The sequence below is a fragment of the Giraffa tippelskirchi genome, chromosome 10 (assembly GCF_054371585.1).
Source record: "Giraffa tippelskirchi isolate mGirTip1 chromosome 10, T2T-mGirTip1v1.2.pri, whole genome shotgun sequence".
NCBI classification, from domain to species: Eukaryota; Metazoa; Chordata; class Mammalia; order Artiodactyla; family Giraffidae; genus Giraffa; species Giraffa tippelskirchi.
This window is the reverse complement of record NC_137284.1, coordinates 144,378,700-144,403,183: the sequence shown is the minus strand read 5'-3', so window position 1 is coordinate 144,403,183 and position 24,484 is coordinate 144,378,700. Positions and strand designations below refer to the sequence as shown.

At 40.9% G+C, this 24,484-nt stretch overlaps 1 protein-coding gene and 1 long non-coding RNA gene across 5 annotated transcripts in view; one reads left to right on the top strand and one right to left on the bottom strand.

Moving 5' to 3' along the window:
* Positions 1-23,254, top strand: part of PTN (pleiotrophin) — a 105,839-nt gene extending 82,585 nt beyond the window's left edge. For 2 of the 4 annotated variants that reach the window (XM_081533083.1, XM_081533081.1), the window contains exon 5: positions 22,505-23,254. In XM_081533083.1, coding sequence (XP_081389209.1) covers positions 22,505-22,557 — 53 coding nt within the window. In that variant the 3' untranslated portion in view covers positions 22,558-23,254. Of the gene's footprint in view, positions 1-22,501 lie in introns of all 4 variants that reach the window. The other 2 variants (XM_081533082.1, XM_081533080.1) reach the window with 1 other exon arrangement.
* The window catches only part of LOC145523205 (uncharacterized), a 184,275-nt gene that overhangs the window by 46,032 nt on the left and 113,759 nt on the right, over positions 1-24,484 (bottom strand). Inside the window, exons 8-10 of the long non-coding RNA XR_014066420.1 lie at positions 21,883-21,994; positions 13,260-13,395; positions 12,660-12,798 (exon numbers count right to left, since the gene is read on the bottom strand). This is a non-coding gene — a long non-coding RNA (uncharacterized LOC145523205). The remainder of the gene's footprint in view (positions 1-12,659; positions 12,799-13,259; positions 13,396-21,882; positions 21,995-24,484) is intronic.

Here is a 24,484-nt window from a genome sequence, read left to right as displayed (position 1 = left end):
GCTTCCCTGGTGGCTCAATGATAAAGAATCTGCCTGCCAATGCAGGAGACGCAGGTTCGATCCCTGGGACGGGAAGATCCCCTGGAGAGGGAAATGGCTACCCACTCCAGCATTCTTGCCTGGGAAATCCTTTGGATAGAGGAGCCTGGCAGGCTACAGTCCACAGCTTTGCGAAAGAGTCAGATAAGACTTAGTGATTAAAACAACAATGACAACAACAATGGTGACTTATAGTCTAAGCCCTAAATCAGGACTACATCCTGACAAGTATGAACAAACTTAGGAAGATCAAGAGGCTGAAAATTCAAAATCAAGTCTCTCTTGGATTATCAATGTATATAGTTTTCATGAAATCCATTACATTATTTTATATTTTTCCTTTTTCTACTACCTAACTTTGTACATTCTATATTTCTAATATTTTTTTCAGAGCCTTTATATTTTTTTAGTTAGATTAGCTTATCATGGAATTCCAAAATTATGTAGAGCCATCTTTCTATTCATTCCCAGAAAGTCAGCTTTCATGCTGGAGAAAGTAAACCAAACTAAATATCATGGCCATGGTTTCATTCAGATAGAATCTCAGCTGAGGGGAGACAAGAAGGTATTAAAATCTTCTATTTCATGGTTGTATGGGTGAGTTATATCCCCCGAAATTCAAATATTGAAGTCTTAACCCTCAGTCCCTCAGAATGTGACTGTGTCTGGAGATGGGGTCTTTAAAGAAGTAATTAAAGTTAAATGAAGTCATAAGGATGAGTCCTAACCCGATATGACTAGTATATAAGGAGATTAGGACACAGACAGACACGCAAGAAAGACAAGGTGAAGACACAGGGAGAAGACAACCATCTACAAGCTGAAGAGTGAGACCTCAGAAGAAATCAGCTTTGCAGACACCATGATCTTGCATTTCTGGCCTCTAGAACTGTGAGAAAATAAGCTCCTGTTGTTAAGCCATGCACTCTGTGATCTGGTGTATGGTAGCCCTAGCAAATGAATACAATGGGCCTCAGTGAACTCTACCTTAAAATATCTCCTTGGCCTTTGCTCATTTTTGACTCTAAAATGGATATGAAAATATGTATTGGCTAGATTAATTATAAGGAAAAATTCAGGAAAATGAACATTAAAAGTCCATAATAAATGAAAATAAGAAAAAGTATCCCAGAAACTAAGGAGGATTGACTGGCTTGCTGCTGATGGGCAGGAAGGACCCCTTTCACAGGCCTCACTCTTTGGTCTGATGGAGTGGTCCTTAGAAATGGTTACCTCCAATCTCAGGGTGGTCAGACGCAGGCTGGACCTGCAGGTGCATATCTGGGATTCAGGCTGCTCTCCTCAGGTCATGGAAACCTCTGCTGGTCCTAGTGTGCATTTGAAAGTCATAACGTGGGGCTAGGGTCAGTGTACTGAGTTTGTCTGCTAACTGTACAAATGTCCCTCTTCTGGAAACAATGACACAGAAATCTAATGAAAATCCCACAGCCTCATCTATTCAGTGAGAGAGTCCCCAGACTGGAAGAACTAAGAGATGCAGTTTTCAAATTAGTTGATTTTTTAACCCAGTCAGAGAACCAAAATCTTCAGCATAAATATAAGAGTGGAAAAGAAAAGGGATTGAAGATGTCTCCATGTTCCAATCTACTGGTTTTCACCCTGGGCTGCACACACAGTTTTCTGTGGGAACTTGCAACGATCCCAGTGCCTGGGTACAACCCACACCAACTAAATCAGCATCAGCAGTTTTGAAAAATTAAAATGGTTTTTAGGAGATTTCAGTATCAGCCAAAATTGAGAGTAAAATTCACAGGGACCATGGGTAGGAAGGCGCACACACACACACACACACACACACACAAGCTTCCATGCCATCCTTGTTCTTTCCTGTGCTGAGAGAAACTGCAGTTTGATGGGGTGAGGAGAAAAAAAAATGCGATTGTGATTAGACAGGTGGTGGATGGTGGTGGGGCTGGGTGAACATGGAAAATGTCGAAAAGTTTGGAATGAGTCGGACAAAGTAGGAACATGATTAAGAAAGACTTTTCAGGATATTTGATATATATATTAAGTGAGGCTCCATTTTAAGTGGACTGGTGAATAGTTCCCTTTTTTACATTTCCCATTTAGGGATACATAATGAAGGTTAAAAGTTTGGTTCAGGCTTGAAAAATAGAGGTAACAATATTTCAAGTGGGTAGGCAGTCTGTTGTTTTATGTCAAAACTTTTTTACTTCATTTTTTATGTCAAAAATTAAAGTATATAATTAATTGAAAATGGACTTCCCTGAAGTGAGTTCTATATTTCACAACGCTACCAGTTATGCATCTCATAGGTCATTAAGATGTAATCTTTTGGTACATAACATACTTTTGCTAAAACTAATCTTTTCCCTCTCAACGATGGAGGGTTCTGTGAATATAGTTTGCGCACCAGGTTCTCAACTTGGTCAGCACACATAATTTTCTATGGGAACTTATAAATATCCCAGTGCCGAGGTATAACCCAGACCAACTAAATCAGCATCAGCAGTTTGAAAATCTTATCATATGAGTTGAGCTAGGGAGACTGTCAGATAGAAGATTTTCTTAATGGGATTCACACACACTTTCCATAACATATTTTTCATGGTTTAAGTAAAAATGTAACAGGTGGCATGTGTGGGTTGTGTATATTTTTATACCATTTTTTTTTTCAAATAACCATGAATGGATGTTACAGCTTTCTCTATGTCAATTTCTACCCTTAAGATACCTCATTTATTTCTGATCAATGGAGAAACAAGTCCTAATGAGATAGAATCTCTGTTATGATTAGTGTTGTTCTGTTTCTACTCTCACACCTTGCTCTAGGTATTTTACATATATTATCTCATAAAATTCCATATATCCTTGCAAGTAGATTTTGAAATGAAGGATACTAAAGAATACTAGTTACTTTATTTGCCAAGGGCTACATGTCTAATAAATTACAAGAGTCCACACTTGGTTGACTCTAAATTCATATTCTATTTCATACCCTGTAGATTTCTTGCTTAATCTCGTATGGGTATTAGGTAACCTCCATGAGTTTATTTTCCTTTGAAATAAGAGAAGATGAGATTTGTAAAGGTGGCTCAGCAGTCAAGAATCTGCCTGCAGTGCAGGAGCCACAGGAAACACAGGCTTGATCTCTGGATAAGGAAGATCCCCTGAAGGAGGGCATGGCAACCAACTGCAATATTCTTGCCTGGAGAATCCTCATAGGCAGAGAAGCCTGGCGAGCTATAGTCCATCGGGTCATGAAGAGCTGGTCACGAAGAGTTGGACATGACTGAAGCGACTTAGCACTCACGCACGAGCTTTGTAAAGCCCAACAATGATGTGGAGGATGATGCCCAAGGGAAGAAGATAGTTTTTAGAACATTATTTCCAAAACTGTTCTGAAAGACATTTCCCAGAATATAAGTTTCAGGAGGAGAGGGATTTAGTCTATTTTATTCTCCACTGTATCCCTTTTGCTTAGAACATGGAGCAGCACACTGTACGTGATGAATAAATATTTATAAAATAAATGCTATTAATAAAAGGAAAAAATGTTTTGTAAACCAGATCCACCAAAAAGTGGTGGAAGCTGTAGGAAAGAAGTGATTTAAGGAAATTTTTCTCAAAACTATACAATTATAAACCAGTTTCTTTCTTTATTCAGGAAAGAGTAAGTCATCAATGCTCTCTTGTGTTTTATTTAGCTCATAAAACACATAAAAAAGACATAGGGAGGCACATACAAAAGACAGAGGGAGGTAGGGGACCCACTAATTTTGACTCAAGTACTGCCATAGGTACTCCCCATCATTTAATTCAAGCATCAAACAACATTTTGTAGTGCATTTTGTTTATCCTACTTTTATTTGAGGAAACACAGGCTCAGAGAGTTGAAGCAACTTGCCTGAGGTTTCACAGCTTGTAAGTGTTGAAACCAGTATTCAAATGTAAAGTTAGCTGACTGGAAAGACCCACTGCCTTTTCAATTGTTCTGTGTTGCCCCTAGGCCCTGGAGAAGGGAATGGCAAGCCACTCCAGTATTCTTGCCTGGAAAATCCCATTGATAGAGGAGCCTGGCGGGATATGGTCTGTGGGGTTGCAGAGTCAGACGTGACTGAACACACGTGCACACACACACACGCAGGCCCCTGGGTATTAGAAACTCATGAATCTCTGGCAGTATTAGATAAACCCCGATTTCTAGACTCATTACGTGGTAGAGCTTTCCAGGGACCTTGCCTGTGATTGATGGGGCCCTCATGTAACAACTGAAGACAAAGGAAATCAGTGATTCACCCAAGTCCCCCTGTTGTTTAGTAGCAGAATCATTTCCAGGCGTTGTTCTCTTTTGACATCATTTCTCTGTCTTTTTAACCCAGTCATTAACCTCATAGCCAGAATGTACTTTCTTTCCCCCATCATTATCCTTCTCATGAAACACATCAAGTTCTGGGATTTTTTTTTTTTTTTTTTTGGTCTGCTTGTTTCATAAAACTCTTGCTTGGTTACTGGCCTCCTGTTTTGAGAAATGGTAGTGGATTAATATGCAAACTGCATGATTTTCAGTGTGAAAAACATGCTCTTTAAATTTTAGAATGGAATATTAGGATGTTTGTGAGGCTGTGATGAGGAAAGATGGGAGAACATCCTCCTTGTGGGATGATTATTGTGACTTGATTATTAATGAGGTTAAAAGACTGAAAGACTTGCCTGGGGAGGGGAGTTGCTTAATATCTAGAATTGCCATCTAAATTTTGGGAAGTTACTAAATATCCCACTTGATTTGATTAAAAATTGTCTGAAAATTCATAGTGCTGCATTCTCACAGCATTACATTTTGAGGTAAAGAAGTGGGCAATATTGTACAAACGTTACACTCTAGCCTTGGTTCACAGTTTCAGTGAAACACTTAGATCCTTATCTAAAGGTTCTCTTGTGTTGGAATCCCACTTAATCTGAAGAGAGCTTTTAGTCATTCACTTCTGAATTATATATCCAGAAGAAGGGAGAATATTGATATCCCATACAGACATAAGAATTGGAAGATGTAGAATTGAAATGTAGCTTTCCTGGGGTAAGGACAGATTGCTCTGGGGAGGGTCATTGACTGACTGAGAGATTATAACTGGAATTTGCTTAATTGCTGCCAGAATCTGGCAAGGAGAAATTGGTGAGTCATTGTGTTGGGCACTTAAGATTTTAATTTCTTAGGAAAAGAGATTGAGAGTATTAATTAAAAATTTTAATTAAGAAAATCCTGTGTCTGTTGAAGAGATTTTAGCTGCAGCAAGATCTATTCTAGCTAGTGAAGCAGAAAGGGGTTGATTGAATAGTTTTATATAGCTTACAGACTCTCCGGAAGGGCCAGAGGATTTGACTTGGATTCAGCAATATTGCAGAGAAGACATCAGATCCAGGAGAAATGTCTAATCACACCATACGTGACTGATAGAACAGAGACCCTCTTGCTGAAAGTACCCACTGCTTGACACATATAATACTAAGAGCTGGACACTGGAAGCTTCACCCTCCCTGTACCCCCAAAGCCAAACACTACCTCCTTTCTTGCCAAAATGTTCAGTCTCCCCAAATTTGGCCTTATTTTCTGCTTGTTCTGTTCTATCTCTAAGACTCATTTAAGAGTGCCTGCATGGTGGAAATTAGGTCACATATAAAATTCTGCTGCAAGAGGGTCTGGGAAAAAAACTTTCTAAACTTTGCCTTGAAGCTGAAAAGGATTTGAATTGGTATTCAGTGAGTGATCCTCCAGGGAGTATGTGTTGGAGTGTATCATTAGACCTACCCCTCTCTCCTGTTGGGCTAGAAGAGGCACTGATGACATTTCTTGGAGAAAAATCATACTGGACCAGTTGAGTACCCAACTATAGAGAGAAAGAAAGAAAGTGAAAGTCCCTCAGTCATGTCTTACTCTTTGCGACCCCAAGGACTATACAGTCCATGGAATTCTCCAGGCCAGAATACTGGAGTGGGTAAGCATTTCCCCTCTCCAGGGGATCTTCCTAACCCAGGGATCGAACCCAGGTCTCCCAGATTGCAGGTGGATTCTTTACCAGCTGAGCCACAAGGGAAGTCCAAGAATACTGGAATGGATAGCCTATCCCTTCTCCAGCGGATCTTCCTGACCCAGGACACAAACCAGGGTCTCCTGCATTGAAGGCAGATTCTTTATCAACTGAGCTATCAGGGGAGCAACTACAGAGAGAGGTCTTTCCTTCTTGGAACAACTAGTCATTCTTTGTTGAGTCATTTTGGTCTTTTCAGTTTGAAAATAATGATAGGAATATTTGAGCTGTTGAACAAGGGCAGAAAGTTGGAAATGTGGCCAGTAAGGGATGACAGTGCTATATCAAAGATCAGAGCAGAGAACCCTTCAGAGGGCATCAAGTGTTTCTCCATGGTCTCCTTGGAGGACAGACTCACTGTAGACTCAAAAGATGGCCCAGCTGAGTGGGGCTGGCAGGATGGCCTATCTGTGGGGGAGCTGGGGTCCTCCAGGCTGGCCTGTCTGTGGGCACAGGTGCAACTCAGGGGAGCAGGCTGTTGGTAGCTATCGCCTAAGTGCAGAGTCAGAGATGAGGCGAGGAGGGGACTTGTGTGGGAGGCACCTAGATGAGCTGAGATCCTCCTAGGTGCCACAAATGACACAGCCCGATGATCGTATTGGATCATTCTCGAATCTTGAGTTATCCTTGACATGGAAATCATCCGTTGCTTTATGAACAAGATACATAAATACTGGGCTGTGCTATGTCACTTTAGTCATGCCCGACTCTTTGTGACTCCCGTGAACTGTAGCCCGCCAGGCTTCTCTGTCCGTGGGGTTTTCCAGGCAAGAATACTGTAGTGGGTTGCCATTTCCTCCTCCAGGAGTCTTCCCAATTCAGAGATTGAACCAGCATCTCTTAGTTCTCCTGCATTGGCAGGCAGGTTCTTTACCACTAGTGCCACGTGGAAGCTGGTAAAGAATCCGCCTGCAATGCGGGAGACCTGGGTTCGATCCCTGGGTTGGGAAGATCCCCTGGAGAAGGGAAAGGCTACCCACTCCAGTATTTTGGCCTGGAGAACTCCATGGACTGTATAGTCCATGGGGTCGCAGAGTCAGACACGACTGAACGACTTTCACTTCACTTTAAATACTAGGAAGTATTGTGAAACTCCTTTTGATTCTGACAGGCCAGCTTGGCATATGTCTGCTTCTGAGTTTGTGTGACAGAGGGCATTGACAAATGGTTTCCCAAAGAGGCAGAGCGAGGAGCACATGGATGGATGGCTGTGTCACAGGTGGTCCAGGCAACAGTGCTAATCCCTCCTGCCATCCTGTCCACCAGCGTACGCTCTGCTGGTACCAAGTCCTTGTCTAGTTTTCCTGCTCTCGATAACCCTGATTCCTTTTATTTCTTCCCGGCTATTTCTAAAAGCTTTGCTATGTTGTGGCTCTCTCTTTTGGATGATTTCCTAGCCTTCTCAGCTTTGACAATTCATCTTTAAAGATCAAAAGCACACAGGGCACAGCATTTGGCAGTTGATCATTAAATGGGAAAGGGGGTCAGTAAAGTGATATTCACCGCATTCTCAATTCCCTCCCGCTAAATAGATTCTTTGGTTAGTTCTTTTAAAGATAAAAGACGCTCCCCAGCATTTCTTTCTATTTTCTGGGCTCTGACGTCCCTTGGGAATGAGCATAGGTGATACTCTGTGGATGAGCTTTGCTAGGCCGAGAGACTTTGAACGTGTTCAGAAAGGTGAGCACAGAATCCCACTGCCGGCCAGTCTGGGAGGGGCTCCCTCCTCTCTGAGACCCCTGGGGGGTCGATGGCTGCTGCCCTTGCATGTGACCAGAAAGAGAACTCCTGGGAATTTGTTCTTTTTGATCAGGGAGAAACAGTCTTATTCAGTTTGGCCTCAAGGTTTTCATTTCTTTTTCATTCTGCTTGAGGCAATCTTTGAATGTCTATTTTATTTCCCATCCATGATACTGTTCTTGAAGTGAGAAAATCTAAATCTGCCCCCTTTTTATTAGAATATCTCTTTTGTCTTCTGGAAATTAAAATCTACAATGAATATCTCATAGCACGTTGCATAGATGAAGTAATTTATGTAAAAATCTTTGATAAATGTACAGTATTTTGTAGACTGTTTTCTTCCTTCCAAATGGATTTCTTGAGGTGGATGTTTCCTTCAGCACTTTTTCAGGCAAAAGAATTATGGTGATTTACACCAATAGTGACTAGAGTTAATATTTTGTGAGAGCTTGGTGTGTGTGTGCTAAGTTGCTTCAGTCGTGTCTGACTCTTTGTGACCCTACGGACTATAGCCCACCAGGCTCCTCTGTCCATGGGATTCTCCAGGTAAGAATACTGGAGTGGATTGTTTATCACTTCTCCAGGGGATCTTCCCAACCCAGAAACTGAACTGGGTCTCCTGCATTACAGGCAGGTTCTTTTCCAGCTGAGCTACCAGGGAAGCCTGAGAGCCTGATAGGTTACTATGATCAAACCCCAATTTTACATATATGGTAACTATGGCTTAGAGAACTTAGATGCCTAGTATAATGTGATACAGATAATAGGCAGAGGAGTCAGGACTTAAATATAAAGCAGCCTGACTCTAGATTTCCTGAATTACATATACCTCCTACCCCTGTATCTATTCCATATAGGCCTCTCAATTTCTTATCTAAGAAAAGTAATGAATTTCAGACCCACTTATTCTTCCTAAAATCCCTCTTTGAGTACCACTTCTACAAGCACAGAATCAGATCCTGGCTCCTTAGCAGGACTTGCTGCTCATGCGTCATCCAGTTTGGCTCTTCCTGGATCCTTACTCCAGGCATTGCTCATAGACTCCACCCCAACCACACCAAACTCCCACAGATGGATCCATGGGCCATGATTTGATATATGTCCATATCTCTATACCTGTTATTCTAGAAACTTTTGACCTCTTTCCCTTCTCCTATGCTTTATACATTTCATTCTGTAAAACCCAGCTTGTTTATTCAGCAAACATTTATGGAGTGGGTGCTATAGGTTAGATCAGCACCAGGGATACAGTGACCTATATGGACCAGTAGTGCAGTAGGAGAAAGAGGATAAATCCCACGGTACTACAGAGAGTTCCAAGTGCTCTGAGAGAAGCATGCTGTCCTTTGGCATGGTTTCCAATGTATTCATTTATTTATAAAATCTATTAAGAGCTTTCAGATTGTATGTTAGGTGCTACTGATATTAAATGTTTCCTTCCCTCTTATTTCTGTGCTCTAGTGGTGATAGTGGGTAGATAATAGTGACCAAGATAAACAACTAAGAATTAAAATGAGAACTACGTATTGAAGAAAGTGATCTTAATATCTAAAGAGCCAAGTGTTAGAGTGACCAAGAGGGAAGAGGGCTAAGACAGTGTATCTGGGGAGAGCACCTTTGAGAGGTCACTTTTGAACTTGGACTTGAAGACAGCAGCTAGCTACAATGTTTTGCTGTTCAGTCGCTCAGTCATGTCCGACTCTTAAGGACCTCATGGACTGCAGCATGCCAGGCTTCCCTGTCCTTCTCCATCTCCCAGAGCTTGCGCAGACTCATGTCCATCGAGTCAATGATGTCATCCAACCATCTCATCCTCTGTCGTCCCCTTCTCCTCCTGCCTTCAATCTTTCCAAACATCAGGGTCTTTTCCAATGAGTCAGTTCTTCCCATCAGGTGGCCAAAGTATTAGAGTTTAAGCTTCACCATTAGTCCTTCCAATGAATATTCAGGATTTATTTCCAATAGGATTGACTGGTTGGATCTCCTTGCTGTCCAAGGGACTCTCAAGAGTCTTCTCCAACATGACAATTCAAGAACATCAATTCTGCAGTGCTCAACCTTCTTTATGGTCCAACTCTCACATTCACACATTACTGGAAAAACCATAGCTTTGACTATATGGACCTTTGTCTGAAAAGTAATATCTCTGCTTTTTAATACACTGTCTAGGTTTGTCATAGCTTTTCTTCCAAGGAGAAAGCATCTGTTAATTTCATGGCTGCAGTCACCATCTGCAGTGATCTTTGAGCCCAAGAAAACAAAGCCATACTACTGTTCTAAATAAAACAAGGGGAAGTTCAGAGGCCCGAGGCCAAAAAGAGCTTGTTTTTGTTCAAAGATTAGAAAGGAGATCCCTATGAGAACTTGCCAGACTTCCCTGCCCAAGCCTACAGTGACTGCCTTATCTCTAACTGCTGGCTCCTGTGATAAGACATTCATCACTACCTCTGCAGACAGACATGTCTGCCTTGCCCCACACTGAAGCTCTGGAGGTCAGGAGCCAAACCCATTCACCTATGCAAGTTAAGTCCTTAGTCCATGAGAGGAGCTCAACAAGTAGTACTGACTTGATGAATGAACGATGGTGGTGGTTTAGTCGCTAAGTCATATCCGACTCTTGCGACCCCATTGTCCAAGATGGGACATCTTGTCCATGTCCAGGGATTTTCCAGGCAAGAATACCAGAGTGGGTTGACATTTCCTTCTCCAGGGGATCTTCCCGACCCAGGGATCAAACCTGGGTCTCCTGCACAGCAGGCAGATTCTTTACTGACTGAGCTACCAGGGAATTCCCTGAATGATGTGTTCAACTAAATAAACTATCCTGGTCTGGCTCACTAGAGCACACCATTCAATCATTGGCTGCAACAAAAATGTACAGAGAAATCACAGTTAAAGCATAGGGCGCTCACTTGGAAGAAGAGTCACCTGGCTATTTTATTCCTATCCTTATTAAAGCATTTTTGCTTCTAATTGCCAGGACAGCTGTGAGGACTAGCAGCTATAAATATTTGTAGGGTTTACTTCATGCTGTGTATCTGCTTTCATCTCCCTTGGTAAATTCCATGTTCAGAGGCTCATTAGCTGTGTACACACAAAACAGCTATGTAATAATTAGTATCAAGGAAGGCTGCATAATAGAACAATGTTTGCACTAATTAGATACTGGGTTGAGGGACCTTCTGTTTATTTCCCCCTGAAGCTTCTGCATTTTTTCTTTCTAACTTCTGGATTGAGAATTTCTGCTTCATGTTTTAGGTTGTGGCTATTATCATCAGCATTTCTTGAGTGTAACAAGAGTAGCTGCTGTTTACTGAGTACGATGTGAAAGGCACTGTGTGGGTGTGTGCTCAGTCACTTTAGTCGTGTCCGACTCTTTGTGAACCTATAGACTATGGCCCACCAGGCTCCTCTGTCCATGGGATTCTCCAGACAAGAATACTGGAGTGGGTTGCCATGTCCTTCTCCAGCTCTTCCCAACCCAGGGATTGAACCCGCATCTCTTATGTCTCCTGCTTTGCAGGCAGATTTTTTACCCACTGAGCTACCTGGGAAACCCGGAAAGACATTATACTGAGCCCTTAGCACACACTGCCTCACTTGGTCCACACAGCAGTCCCAAGGAGTTTGGTTTGCATTTTACAAATCAGGACACTAAGTCTGCAACTTGCACAAGGACACTAGCCAGTGAGGGGCCAGGCCTGAAGCCAGGAGAGTCTGTGTCCAGACTTCTCCTTGATTATACCAACTCTTCCTGAATTGCTTCCTATGGGATCTCTTTAGGTATTCTAAAATAACTGAATAGGCTAGGTTTTTGTCCACCCTTATGGCAGAAAGAGAAGAAGAACTAAAGAGCCTCTTGATGAAAGTGAAAGAGGAGAGTGAAAAAGTTGGCTTAAAACTCAACATTCAGAAAACTAAGATCATGGCATCTGGTCCCATCACTTCATGGCAAATAAATGGGGAAACAGTGGAAACAGGGACAGACTTTATTTTTGCAGATGGTAACTGAAGCCATGAAATTAAAAGACACTTGCTCCTTGGAAGAAAAGTTATGACCAACCTAGACAGCATATTAAAAAGCAGAGACATTACATTGCCAACAAAGGTCCGTCTAGTCAAGGCTATCGTTTTTCCAATGGTCATGTATGGATGTGAGAGTTGGACTATAAATGAAGCTGAGCACTGAAGAATTGATGCTTTTGAACTGTGGTGTTGGAGAAGACTCTGGAGAGTCCCTTGACTGCAAAGACTTCAAACCATTCCATCCTAAAGGAAATCAGTCCTGAGTATTCATTGGAAGGACTGATGCTGAAGCTGAAACTCCAATACTTTGGCCACTTGATGGGAAGAACTGACTCATTGGAAAAGACCTTGATGCTGGGAGAGATTGAAGGCGGGAGGAGAAGGGAACAACAGAGAATGAGATGGTTGGATGCATCACCAACTCAATGAACATGAGTTTGAGTAAACCGCAGGAGTTGGTGATGGACAGGGAGGCCTGGCGTGCTACAGTCCAAGGGGTTGCAAAGAGTCAGACACGACTGAGTGACTGAACTGAACTGAACTCTAAAACATTAGTATAAGTATGTTTTGGGTCATTTACGATTGAGTTACATCAGATACTTTTGACTCAAGCTTTTCTTTGTATAATAACCGTATGGAAGCACATGATAACTTTTAGTGCCACTTTTCTCAAACGGGGGTCCTGTAAAGGGGCTGACTTCCTCCAGAGTAAGACACAGCAGTGCCAGGTGCCCCATTACACTCGGTGGCCTCCCAGGCTCCACCCAGGGCTGGATTTGGAGCTACCTTCTCTCCACTCTGAGATGCTCGTGCTTCCCCAGGATCCAAGGCACCAGTGCCCTGGTAACAAGTGCTGCTGTAGAGACGCTCTGCACGTTCCCGGTGACTCCAGCCAGCTTGGCCCCATTGCACAGCCTTCAGCAACCTACAAGGAAATCAAAGCAGGCTGGCTGTTGCTCAGCTCAAAGAAGCAGGGGGGAAAGAAAGACTTTTTCTAAAGGAAAACGCAGTATTTATAGAAGAGCTCATCAGAAATCCGAAGAGCAAGAAGCAGGTAAACATTTTCCTGGTGTCCTGCTTCTGAGGCACACAGAGGGCAGGGCCCAGAGCTGTTTCCCACAGGCTCACGCATTCTCCGCGCTCACTCTTGCAAGGTGAACATAATTCCGGGGATTATTTTCATTCTACAGAAAATAGAAAAGCTTTATTTTCAGACCTTTGCTGACATGCACCAGAGTAATAAATTAAGCTGCTATGAAGACTGCTGTTTAAAAACATGTAGAGAAGTTGAGGGGAGTCTCTTCAGACCTACTTGCTGCTGCTGTAGACAGAGCATTGGGTGCATGGAGGCAGGGTGGAATTGAGTGTTGTTGAAACACAGCTCACCTGCTCTAGATCTGGAGGACAGGCATGGAGACCGGTGATGGATTAATGCCTGGAGCAGCTGTGAAACCACAGATGTGCATACAGTCCTACAGTGTACGGTACCAAAGTCACATCCTCAAATGATGTTAATTAAAATCTGGGGGACATTTAAAAAAATAACAATAAACTTGGGTATATTTTGCACCTTTGAAACTAATGAGGGTAATCTGAAGGATATACAAAAAGGACAACTAGTGTAATCTAGTTCACGGATGTATTAGTGTACTCTCACCACAGGCTGGGTGGCTTAAACAGCAGAAATTAATTTTTTCACAAGGTTTTAGCAGAATTGATTCCTTCTCAATACTGTGAGGGAAGAGTCTGTTCCAGACCTCTTTCCTCAGCTCATAGATCACTCTCTTCTTTCTGGGGTTGTCTGTGCCCAAATTTCCTCTTACTACAAGGACACCACTCATAGTGGGTTAGGGCCCACTCTAATGACCTCATTTTAACCTATTTACCTCTGTAACAACTTTGTCTCCAAGTATGCTCACACTCTGAGGGGTTAGGAATTCAGTAGAAATTTTTGAGGGGGACATAATTCAGCCCATCACAACTGATTCTAATACATACATACATACCTATACATATATATGTATGTATATATTTATAATGTGTGTATACATATTTATAATGTGTGTATATATATATAATGTATACATAATACATATATATAGGAACAAAAAAATATAAGAATGAATTAAAAATGATTCATGGAGCTGTACTTACTGAGCTTTTAAATATTCTAGAGTTCAAGTTTTCCCCTTTTCCATAAATCATAATTTGAGTTTCCAATAGCACCAGTCATTTAATATTACACATTAGATATGATAATAGAAAAATAATGATGTACTTAGTGGGAACTACTTATTGTTTATAATAATATACTTCATTTCTGACTTAGGCTACCATATAATTTATAATATTTTATAAGGTAAATTTTTTACCTATGCCCTCATTATTGCAGAAATAAGGTTTTAAACATTTAAATATCATATTAGAAAGAAGTATTATTTCTGCTTTTGATGTCAAAGAGGTCAATTACTCTGTATGGGGAGTGTCAAGAGGTGTAAAGTGTTGAGAGGGGCCTGTGGACTGAGGAAGGAGCAGATGCTTTGCTGAACAGAAGAAGCCTAGACATTCATTCCACCATCTGTGGTTGTGTGTGTCTGTGCGTTAGAGAGACAGAGACACGTGGATTTAAATATATCCTCTATTCTAGCTGACTTATAGAGGTCTTCAAGGAAGCTAGGAGCTGTGGGAATGGAGATAGGGCCAGCAGGATCGCCAAGAATGACAGCATCTAGTGACTGCCAAACCAAACACACACACATACACACACATGCACACACCAAGTCTCTAACACAGGTATCAGAATTGGGCGCTATTGAGCCCACAAATTTATGGGCATAATTATACCAACATTCTCAAAGCTACCTACATAAAATTACATATTCTTTGCCAAGTTTCATTTGCTTTAGCTATATTTGCCTCTCTTGAATTTTCTTCAGTACTTAAACACTTTTTTTTTGGCCAAAGGTGAAAAAACAATGTAGCAGCTGAATATGAATGCAAACATACACACACACAACACACACAGCTTTTTGTTTTCCTTCTATAACTGTATACAAGTGAGAAAACTCCGGATTAAAGAACATACAGATGAAGTATCTCTTGATTCCTTTCTTTACTGTTCTTCTCTCTCGTGACTCTCAGAGGAAAAGTCCACAAACATTTTCAGTGTTTTTTTTTTTTTATATTTCCAGACACATGATTAGGTGTGACTGACATGACATGAATAGGTGTGACAATATGACAAGAATAGGTGTGATGATATGAATGAGCTGAGTGAAAAGAGGGATTTGACTTGGTGACTCTCTACCTGGTACACACATGTGCATAGGTCAGCTCTAGGAGTGACCCCAGCACACTCGCTTCCACCCTACAAAGAAAGTGCATCCTAGAGAGGATTCCTTTCTTGATGGGTTGGAGAAGCCAATAGTGGTCTCAGCTTTTTCCTTCAAAGAGGAGGAAACAGAGAGATAAGTGGGAAAGGGGGCTGAAAAGAGGAGTCTCTGGTTGAAGGGAGAAGGGCTTTGTCTACTGCTCCATGGGGAGTTGCTTTGGAAAATAGCTGACCTGCTTAGGGACATTAACTAAACTTGCTCTAGGTAGTTGGTGAAATAATTTCCTCATCTCCATTAAACCCTCTGTTAAGTCCACATTACTCACCATGCTTTCATAGCTGAACTTGCTATTTTGAGGCAATGCAGTTAAGTGTTGAGTCACCCTTAAGTGAATAAGGGCAAACAGAGGTTGCTCAAAGGGTCCAGACACGTTTCGTCTGCATTTTGACACAGGACAATACTATTTTAATGTACTCTACTTGATGTCAAAAGTAAACTTGTGTAGAAGGGCAGGTAGTAGAGAGGAGAGTGGTAGATGTTGTTATGAAATAGACTTGATGAGCAAAAGGGAAGGTAGGTGGGCAGTGAGGGAAAGGGCAGATATTAGCACAAGTGCATCACTGAGGAGCAGCCCTATGAAGATGGGTATATATAGTGGGATGTATATATCCCATATGGGCTTCCCAGGTGGTTCTAGTGGTAAAGAACCTGCCTGTCAGCCAATGCAGGAGTAGTCAAGAGATGTGGGTTCAGTTCCTGGTTTGGGAAGATCCCCTGGAGGAGGGCATGACAATCCACTCCAGTATTCTTCCCTGGAGAATCTCAAGAATAGAGTAGACATTAGGATCTCAAAGAGTTGGACACAACTGAAGCCACCTATGATGCTGTGAAAGTGCTGCACTCGATATGCCAGCAAATTTGGAAAACTCAGCAGTGGCCACAGGACTGGAAAAGGTCAGTTTTTGTTCCAATCCCAAAGAAAGGCAATGCCAAAGAATGCTCAAACTACTGCACAATTGCACTCATCTCACATGCTAGTAAAGTAATGCTCAAAATTCTCCAAGCCAGGCTTCAGCAATACGTGAACCGTGAACTTCCAGATGTTCAAGCTGGTTTTAGAAAAGGCAGAGGAACCAGAGATCAAATTGCCAACATCCGCTGGATCATCGAAAAAGCAAGAGAGTTCCAGAAAAACATCTATTTCTGCTTTATTGACTATGCCAAAGCCTTTGACTGTGTGGATCACAATAAACTGTGGAAAATTCTGAAAGAGATGGGAATACCAGACCACCTGACCTGCCTCTTGAGAAACCTGTATGCAGGTCAGGAAGCAATAGTTAGTACTGGACATGGAACAACAGACTGGTTCCAAATAGGAAAAGGAATCCATCAAGGCTGTATATTGTCACCCTGCTTATTTAACTTATATGCAGAGTACATCATGAGGAATGCTGGGCTGGAAGAAACACAAGCTGGAATCAAGATTGCCAAGAGAAATATCAATAACCTCAGATATGCAGATGACACCACCCTTATGGCAGAAAGCGAAGAAGAACTAAAGAGCCTCTTGATGAAAGTGAAAGAGGAGAGTGAAAAAGTTGGCTTAAAGCTCAACGTTCAGAAAACTAAGATCATGGCTTCTGGTCCCATTACTTAATGGCAAATACATGGGGAAACAGTGGAAACAGTGTCAGACTTTATTTTGGGGGGCTCCAAAATCACTGCTGATGGTGATTGCAGCCATGAAATTAAAAGATGCTTACTCCTTGGAAGGGACCAACCTAGATAGCATATTTAAAAGCAGAGACATTATTTTGCCAACAAAAGTCCATCTAGTCAAGGCTATGGTTTTCCAGTAGTCATATATGGATGTGAGAGTTGGACAGTGAAGAAAGCTGAGAGCCGCAGAATTGATGCTTTTGAACTATGGTGTTGGAGAAGACTCTTGAGAGTCCCTTGGACTGCAAGAAGATCCAATCAGTCCATCCTAAAGGAGATCAATCCTGGGTGTTCATTGGAAGGTCTGATGTTGAAGCTGAAACTCCAATACTTTGGCCACCTCACGCGAAGAGATGACTCATTGGAAAAGATCCTAATGCTGGGTAGGATTGGGGGCAGGAGGAGAAGGGGACGACAGAGGATGAGATGGTTGGATGGCATCACTGACTTGATGGACATGGGTTTGGGTAAACTCCAGGAGTTGGTGATGGACAGGGAGGCCTGGCGTGCTGCGATTCATGAGGTCACAAAGAGTCGGACATGATTGAGCATCTGATCTGAACTGAACTGAAGCCACTTAGCACACATGCATGCATATATCCCATACATAATTCTAGAAGTATTATAACGCATGGAGTACTTAAAAGAAGAAATGGAGTGACATTACAAAATAAGAAATTGAAGAGGAAACAAATTATTACACAGATGTTGGACTGAACCATATATGAGAATAATCAGAATAAAAAACTAAGAGATGATACTTTTGATTATTAAATAAACAGGAATTTCTTCCTGTATTGTACCACTTGATAGCCACTACCCCATTTACCCTGAAATATTGGGGAACTCAATGAACAGTGCCATGGGGGGAAGCCGAGCCAGCTAGTACCTAGATCCCTGGTGGATCACTGAGCTGTACATTTACAGTTCAGCAAGCCTTGTTATCAGTTCAGAAACACAGCTGGGAAGGAATTAGAGATTTCCAGGTGACTAGCCAGCTGATTCTTAAGCACGAGTGAGTTCCTTCAAATAGGTTCTTAAAGCATTACAAAGGTGTTGGTTATATCCAGACTTTTGGGCTTATTTACATGGTGAAATTATTGTTTGACAGTAAGGTGGTCCTTTTCCTTCACTCAGTTTTTATGATTTATTGAATGAGTCTCCACAGGTTATATTTAGGACTCTTTGTGACACACTGCCTGCTGTCCCTGTCCATGGGCACTCTTGACCTCTAAAGCTTTGGTGTCCATTTCTGAGAGTTCATAGCTTCCTCTTATAGGAATTCTACCTCTTTAGAAGGTAAAAATATTTTCCTATTCTAATTAACAGTTCCTCCCATCAGTGTAATGACCCAAAGCCATTTTATTTGAAATAGTAGCAAAGAGATATTGACCCAGTTAAAATCCAAGCCCCTCTTAAATCATTTCATCTCTCAATTTTCTTTCTTTTTCTATATATGCCATAGGTCATCTCAAAAAAAGAAATCAAGCCAAGACATTTTTCTAAGAAAATGAGATTCTTTATTCCAAAATTTTCAACTCTTCTTCTTCTTAGAATGACATCTCCTCTCAAAGTCTTCATAAAAAATCTTTGATGTCTTTCTTTCAATTCCCACTTACAATCTTACTTCTTCTAGGTGTCCCTAATATGGAAATGGGAGTGGGTGATTACTTGTACCAACCACATGGCAATCCTATTCCCAAAAGGACCTGTAGATGGATGGAAAAGAGATGATGCATACTGTTTGATGATTTGCCTTTTGAGAAGGAGTTTGCTGTGATCGACTCTTTTTTAAAACTTGTATTTATTTATTTATTTATTGCTGTGCTGGGTCTTCATTGCTGTGAGCAGGCTTCCTCTAGTTGCAGCGAGTGGGGGCTACTCTTCGTTGCGGTGTAGGGCTTCTCATTGCGGTGGTTTGTTGCAGAGCATGGGCTCTAGGCACGCAGGTTCAGTAGTTGTGGAGCAGGAACTTAGCTGCCCCATGGCACGTGGAATCTTCACTAACTAGGGATCGAACCTGTGTTCCCTGTATTGGCAGGTGGATTCATAATAATTGGAGCACTAGCAAATCCCTGTGATAGACTTATATGTTGTTGATAAAAATTTAAATTGGTACTTCCTATCAAGAAAGAAATACACCATTACATACCTAGAGCTTTAAAAATATTCTGTCCTTTGATCCAGTAGATTCTCTGTTAATAATGTACACTAGGGCAAAGTTTAAACATACAGTGATTTGTCTGCAAAACACACATTGCCTCATTCTTTATAACAAAACATGGGGATATGTGGGAATACGCCAACTGACCAACAAAAGAAGGCAGAGATGTCATAAAATAGGCAGAGATGTCATAAAAGAATGCTACATGGTCATGTTTCAAAGTATATGCAATGGCATGGAAACTAATATAACAGAATTTTTAGTATAATATAGTCTATCAACTGTCATTATGTTCTTAAAGTATATTACATGTATTTGTAGAAAGGAAATATAAATAGAACTGGTTGCTAGAAGTGTTATCTCTATATTGTGAAACCATGGGTAATTTTTTAACCGTATGTTTATTTTTATAAAAGTAGGTATTACTTTTAAAATTGGAAAACTAATGAATACTTTTTTAAAAGAATGAAATAAGCCAACGAGGAGATATTCTGCCCCCCCCACCCCCAGGCTAAATCTACCACAGACGTACTTTTTCTCCATTCTGATTTACTGTCTTTTACATCACATGCATCTGTGATGGTAGCAAGAGAAACAGGGACTGAAGCCATAAAAATAGCTGCCACATACCCATGATCTTTGGGGCTTACCAGGTGGCTCTAGTGGTAAAGAACCTGCCTGCCAATGCAGGAAACTTAAGAGACACAGGTTTGATCCCTGGGTTGGGAAGATCCCCAGGAGGAGGGCATGGTGACCCACTCCAGTATTCTTGCTTGGAGAATCCCATGGACAGAGCCTGGTGGGCTACAGTCCATAGGTTCGCAGAAAGTTGGACAAGACTGAAGCGACTTAGCACAGCACAGCACAGACAGGGTAAAGCTTGAGAGGATCTTCATCAGTTTTTGAGGCCATAGAGATAAGTAGTGACAAAGCTCACTAAATATACATAAAGGTCACAGTGTGAGAAATCAAATTGACTATAGACAAACTCTTCTTTCCACTACCTTTTACTGATGACTCCTCATTTTATCTATTTAGATTGAACCCAGAGTGGACTTAAGGTGTGTAGTGTGTCAGAGGAATGCCATGGTGACTTATTTGTCAGTTGCATTAAACATATTGATTGATATTGTGCAGATTGTATGGGCAATTGGTTCATTTCTTGGTATTTAATTGTTAAATACCAATTTAATGGTATTAAAATTTAATCGTATTAGCAACCAATAATGGTTGTTAGCTGATGAATATAAAGTAAATGTCAGGCTCAGGTAACAGAGAGAGGTGCTCTTGCCTTTACCAAGGACAACTGAGGAGAAATTCCCGTTCCCAAAGTGTTGCCTACATTACTTAGATCAAATAGTTTCCAATATTCAGAATAACTTTAAGCTTTATGAAATAAAATTTTACCAACACCTGATCAGTGTGGGATTCATTTACTTGCATATTGAAATAGGAACATGATAGCCAAAGCATGCGAACTATTGCCCCAAACATCCTCTCTACTGGAGGCTAGAGGATTGTAAATTACTGAGGTTTCCCCAGTAAGGGGAAAAATGAGACGAGGGAAATCAGAGTTATATTTCAGCTGTCATCCTAGATTATTCTCTGAGGATACCATCTTAATATACAGCTGTTACTTCAAATGCCAACCAAAGACTGGGGATTATTAAATGTTCAGATATTATTTGTTCAGAAACTGAACAGAAAGCCTTATTTGACCTTAGAGGTATCTTTAAACTTGGAAGTTCTGGTCATCTCACCTATAATAGGTCAAAAAGGAGACATTTATAATGACAAGTAGAAACAGAGAGTAAAAAATTGTTACTTCAGTATGGAGAGGGAAAAAATCTGAGGATATTTGTGAACAAAATGAATACTCGTGAGCAGCAGTTCAACAACATTTTCACAACTCCTGACCTAATTGTGTATGTTGCACCCTTGAAGCTTGAATAAAGGAAGTTTAGGACAATTACTTTGTACAGAAATACTACTAAGCCTAATATATAATGGACTTTAGAACTAATCTGAAGAGATGGTAAGGATAAGAATGGAAAAAGTTCAAGCTCTGCTTAAGTGTAAGCTGAGTTTTGTTCACCATTTGTGGTTGGTGTCATGTCCCCTCTCATCATAAACCTCTGACCCTCTTGGGCACATGCCTTGTGATCCCAAGAACGAATCCCTGCTGGTCACTGATTTTGTCCTGATATTCCTTTGGTGCTCAGCACATTCAATGACCTGCTCAGTGCAAATGTCTTGATGATGACAAAGAATATTATTAATCATGTAGAGAAATCACCCCCTCGTTCTTAGTCTATTATCACACTAATAATAACTGCTAACCTTTATTGCCACATTATTGTCCCATGTTCTGTTCTCAGTGGATTTGATACAACTCATCGAATTTGGATACAAACCTGATGAAGTGGTACTATTCATATGCCCATTCACAAGTGAAGAATCTGATTCACAGATACACAAATTAACTTTCCCAGAGTCTCACAGTAACTTAGTGACCGAGTCAGAATTTAAACTCCAGCAGTCTGGCTCCAGCCTCTAACCCACACATTCCTGCCACTAGGTGGACTGAACAGAGGAAGTATTTAATATCTGAGAAACACTTAGCAATATCCTTTCACTCGCTAGCCTGGTGATGCTGACCATTCTCATGTTTGGAGCCAAAGCTGACGTATCCTATTCACACTGCTTTCTCCTAGGCTTAGGAAAAGGGAAATGACAGATCACTGAATGGAAAAGGATGAAGTTTTTTGGTTTAAATCCTAATAGTTTTACTTACCTGGTTTAGCCCAGGTTGGTACATCCTACTTGCTTCACCAAGGCTCAGCGTCTCTGTAGAGTCAAAGTTCCATGTTTGGTAGGTTCAGAGGTGGTCCTTCGTATATGACTAGCTGGCCAAATGTATAAACAGAAGACACATCAGGAGAGGATAACTCAGGAGGAGAAGCACTTTGAAAATGATGACAGGAAAAAAAAGCTTGTCTCCTGTCCCATGGAAAGATAATGTGGGAAGTGAGGGTATGGGAGAGCGCTGGTAGCTCTCCACTGAGCGGTGCCCTGGCTGTTCTCTCAGAGATGCTGGCTGTGTTTCAGTTTTCTAAGTGAGATCCCCAGACAGCGTGTTGCTTATCAAATGGGAGCAACCAGTACGAAACTGGGCATCTATTGGTGTTCACACAGGAAGCTGTATTATTCCTGCTTATTCTCATAGGCACTCTCTGGCAAAAGCACAAAAGCACGTGCGCATGCATACACACACACACACACACACACACACACACACACACACACGTGCTTTGTCTATGCATTTAATCATTTCATTCCTGGCCATTTATAAGAAAAGTGGCTCCCTCTCTCACAGCTTACTTTTTCCTCTCTTTCTTTTATTTTAATCACAGCAGAATCTAAGAAGAAGAAAAAGGAAGGCAAGAAACAGGAGAAGATGCTGGACTAAAGGCCGCCACCTTCCGTGGACCATGAAAAGGACATCAGCAAACAGGATCAGTTAACGATTGCATTTATATCTACCGTAGGCTTTTTATTCAAAAATTATCTATAGCTTAAGTACACAATAGGCAGAAACAAAATGAAAAGAAAAAATTTTGTAGTAGCATTTTTTTAAATGTATCAATATACCATAGTACCACTAGGGACTTATAATAGAGGACTGTAATCCTATTTAGAAAGTTGACTTGTAGTACATGTTAAGTGATAGAAAACTGAGGTAAGTTTTTTGAAGTTATGTGATATTTTCCATTAAATTTTTTTTACATTTTTTTTCTTTTGGCAGCAATTTAAATGTTATGACTATATAAACTACTTCTCTTGTTAGGTAATTTTTTTCACCTAGACTTTTTTTCCCAACTGAGAAAAATATCTACTAAACAAAGCAGCAATAAAATATGATCATCCTATTTGAGGAAAATATCTTTTTTTCTGCCAGTGGATTTTTAAAAAATTGTAGTCAGCAAAATGAGGAGAGGGTGCTCAGAGCATGTCCTAGTTCAATGTTGACTTTTTTTAAAAAAAGAAAGCATTACAACATGAAATTATTTCACTTCGGCAGAAATATTTGTTTTTTGATGAAATTATTTTTCCATTGGAGGAAAAAAAAAGACGAGGAAAATAAATCAAGGTGATGCTGAAAAAAAGATGCTTTTGTGTGCAATAATTTGATATTGTAAGCCTTCTCTCTTTGTCACCTATGTTCCGCCAGCTCATCTGTCAGCAGTGAGAAATGATCATACAAACTAATTAAATCACTCTTGGGCACAAATGTTATAGAGGGTTTACACAGCTGTAGATGTAGGTCTATAACTATATTTTAAACTTTCTATTAGTATATAATAGGTTGGACTGGTGCTACCAAATTAAAATTCCAACCTAGTCTAGGGTTTGGTGGAAAAGAAAAATGCTCTTCTTCTATTGAGTAAGTTTGGACTTTGTTGTTGTTCAGTCCCTAAGTCATGTCTGACTCTTTGCGACCCCATGGACAGTAGCACATCAGGCTCCTCTGTCCTCCACTATCTCCCAGAGGTTGCTCAAATTCATGTCTGTCAAGTCGGTGATGCTATCTAACCATCTCATCCTCCGGTACCCCCTTCTCCTTCTTTCCCAGCGTCTTTCCCAGCATCAGGGTCTTTTTCAATGAGTGGTCTCTTCACCCATCAGGTGGCCAAAGTATTGGCGCTTCAGCTTCAGCAACACTCCTTCCAGTGGATATTCAAAGCTGGGTTTGCATATCAACACCAGGCATAATGGTTGCTTGTTATTGGCTTCTACAAACCAATAATTCCTACTCTGTTATCTACTACATGAGTACCACAGACTATATATACAAGTAACTCCCTTATCTGCTGGGCTCTAAGCACAGTTTTTAAGTAAATACAACTATGCTTCTATTATTCAGAGAAATAACACCTCAGAAGTCAGCTGGGATTAGCCTCAAAGTATTTCTCTTGAAAAACCCACCTTTACTTTTAAAGGCTAAGACTCGATAAATAACACTTACCTATCAAGATAACTCTTAAGTCCACTTTCAGAAATGATGGTTTCAGTACCTTTCAATAAACTTATTACAAACTGGTCTAATGATGCAGCCAAAGTGCCTTCAAAGTTGAAATATTTTTGCCATCTGGTCAAAGATTCCACTTGAGCTAGGAATGTTGGCGGGGTCCATATCTCCCCACTAAATCAAAGCCAACTGCCACTGGGCAGGAGAAAAAGGAACGAAACTCTAGGCACATATGTGGAACAATTTATAGGCTGGTGCTTAATAAAAGCAGAGTACCTTGTAAAGTGCAAATGTAGAAACATGAATAGTGAATGCAGTTCTTTTACAGGTTAACCTTAATAGGCAAAAAGTACTCATGGGGATGGAT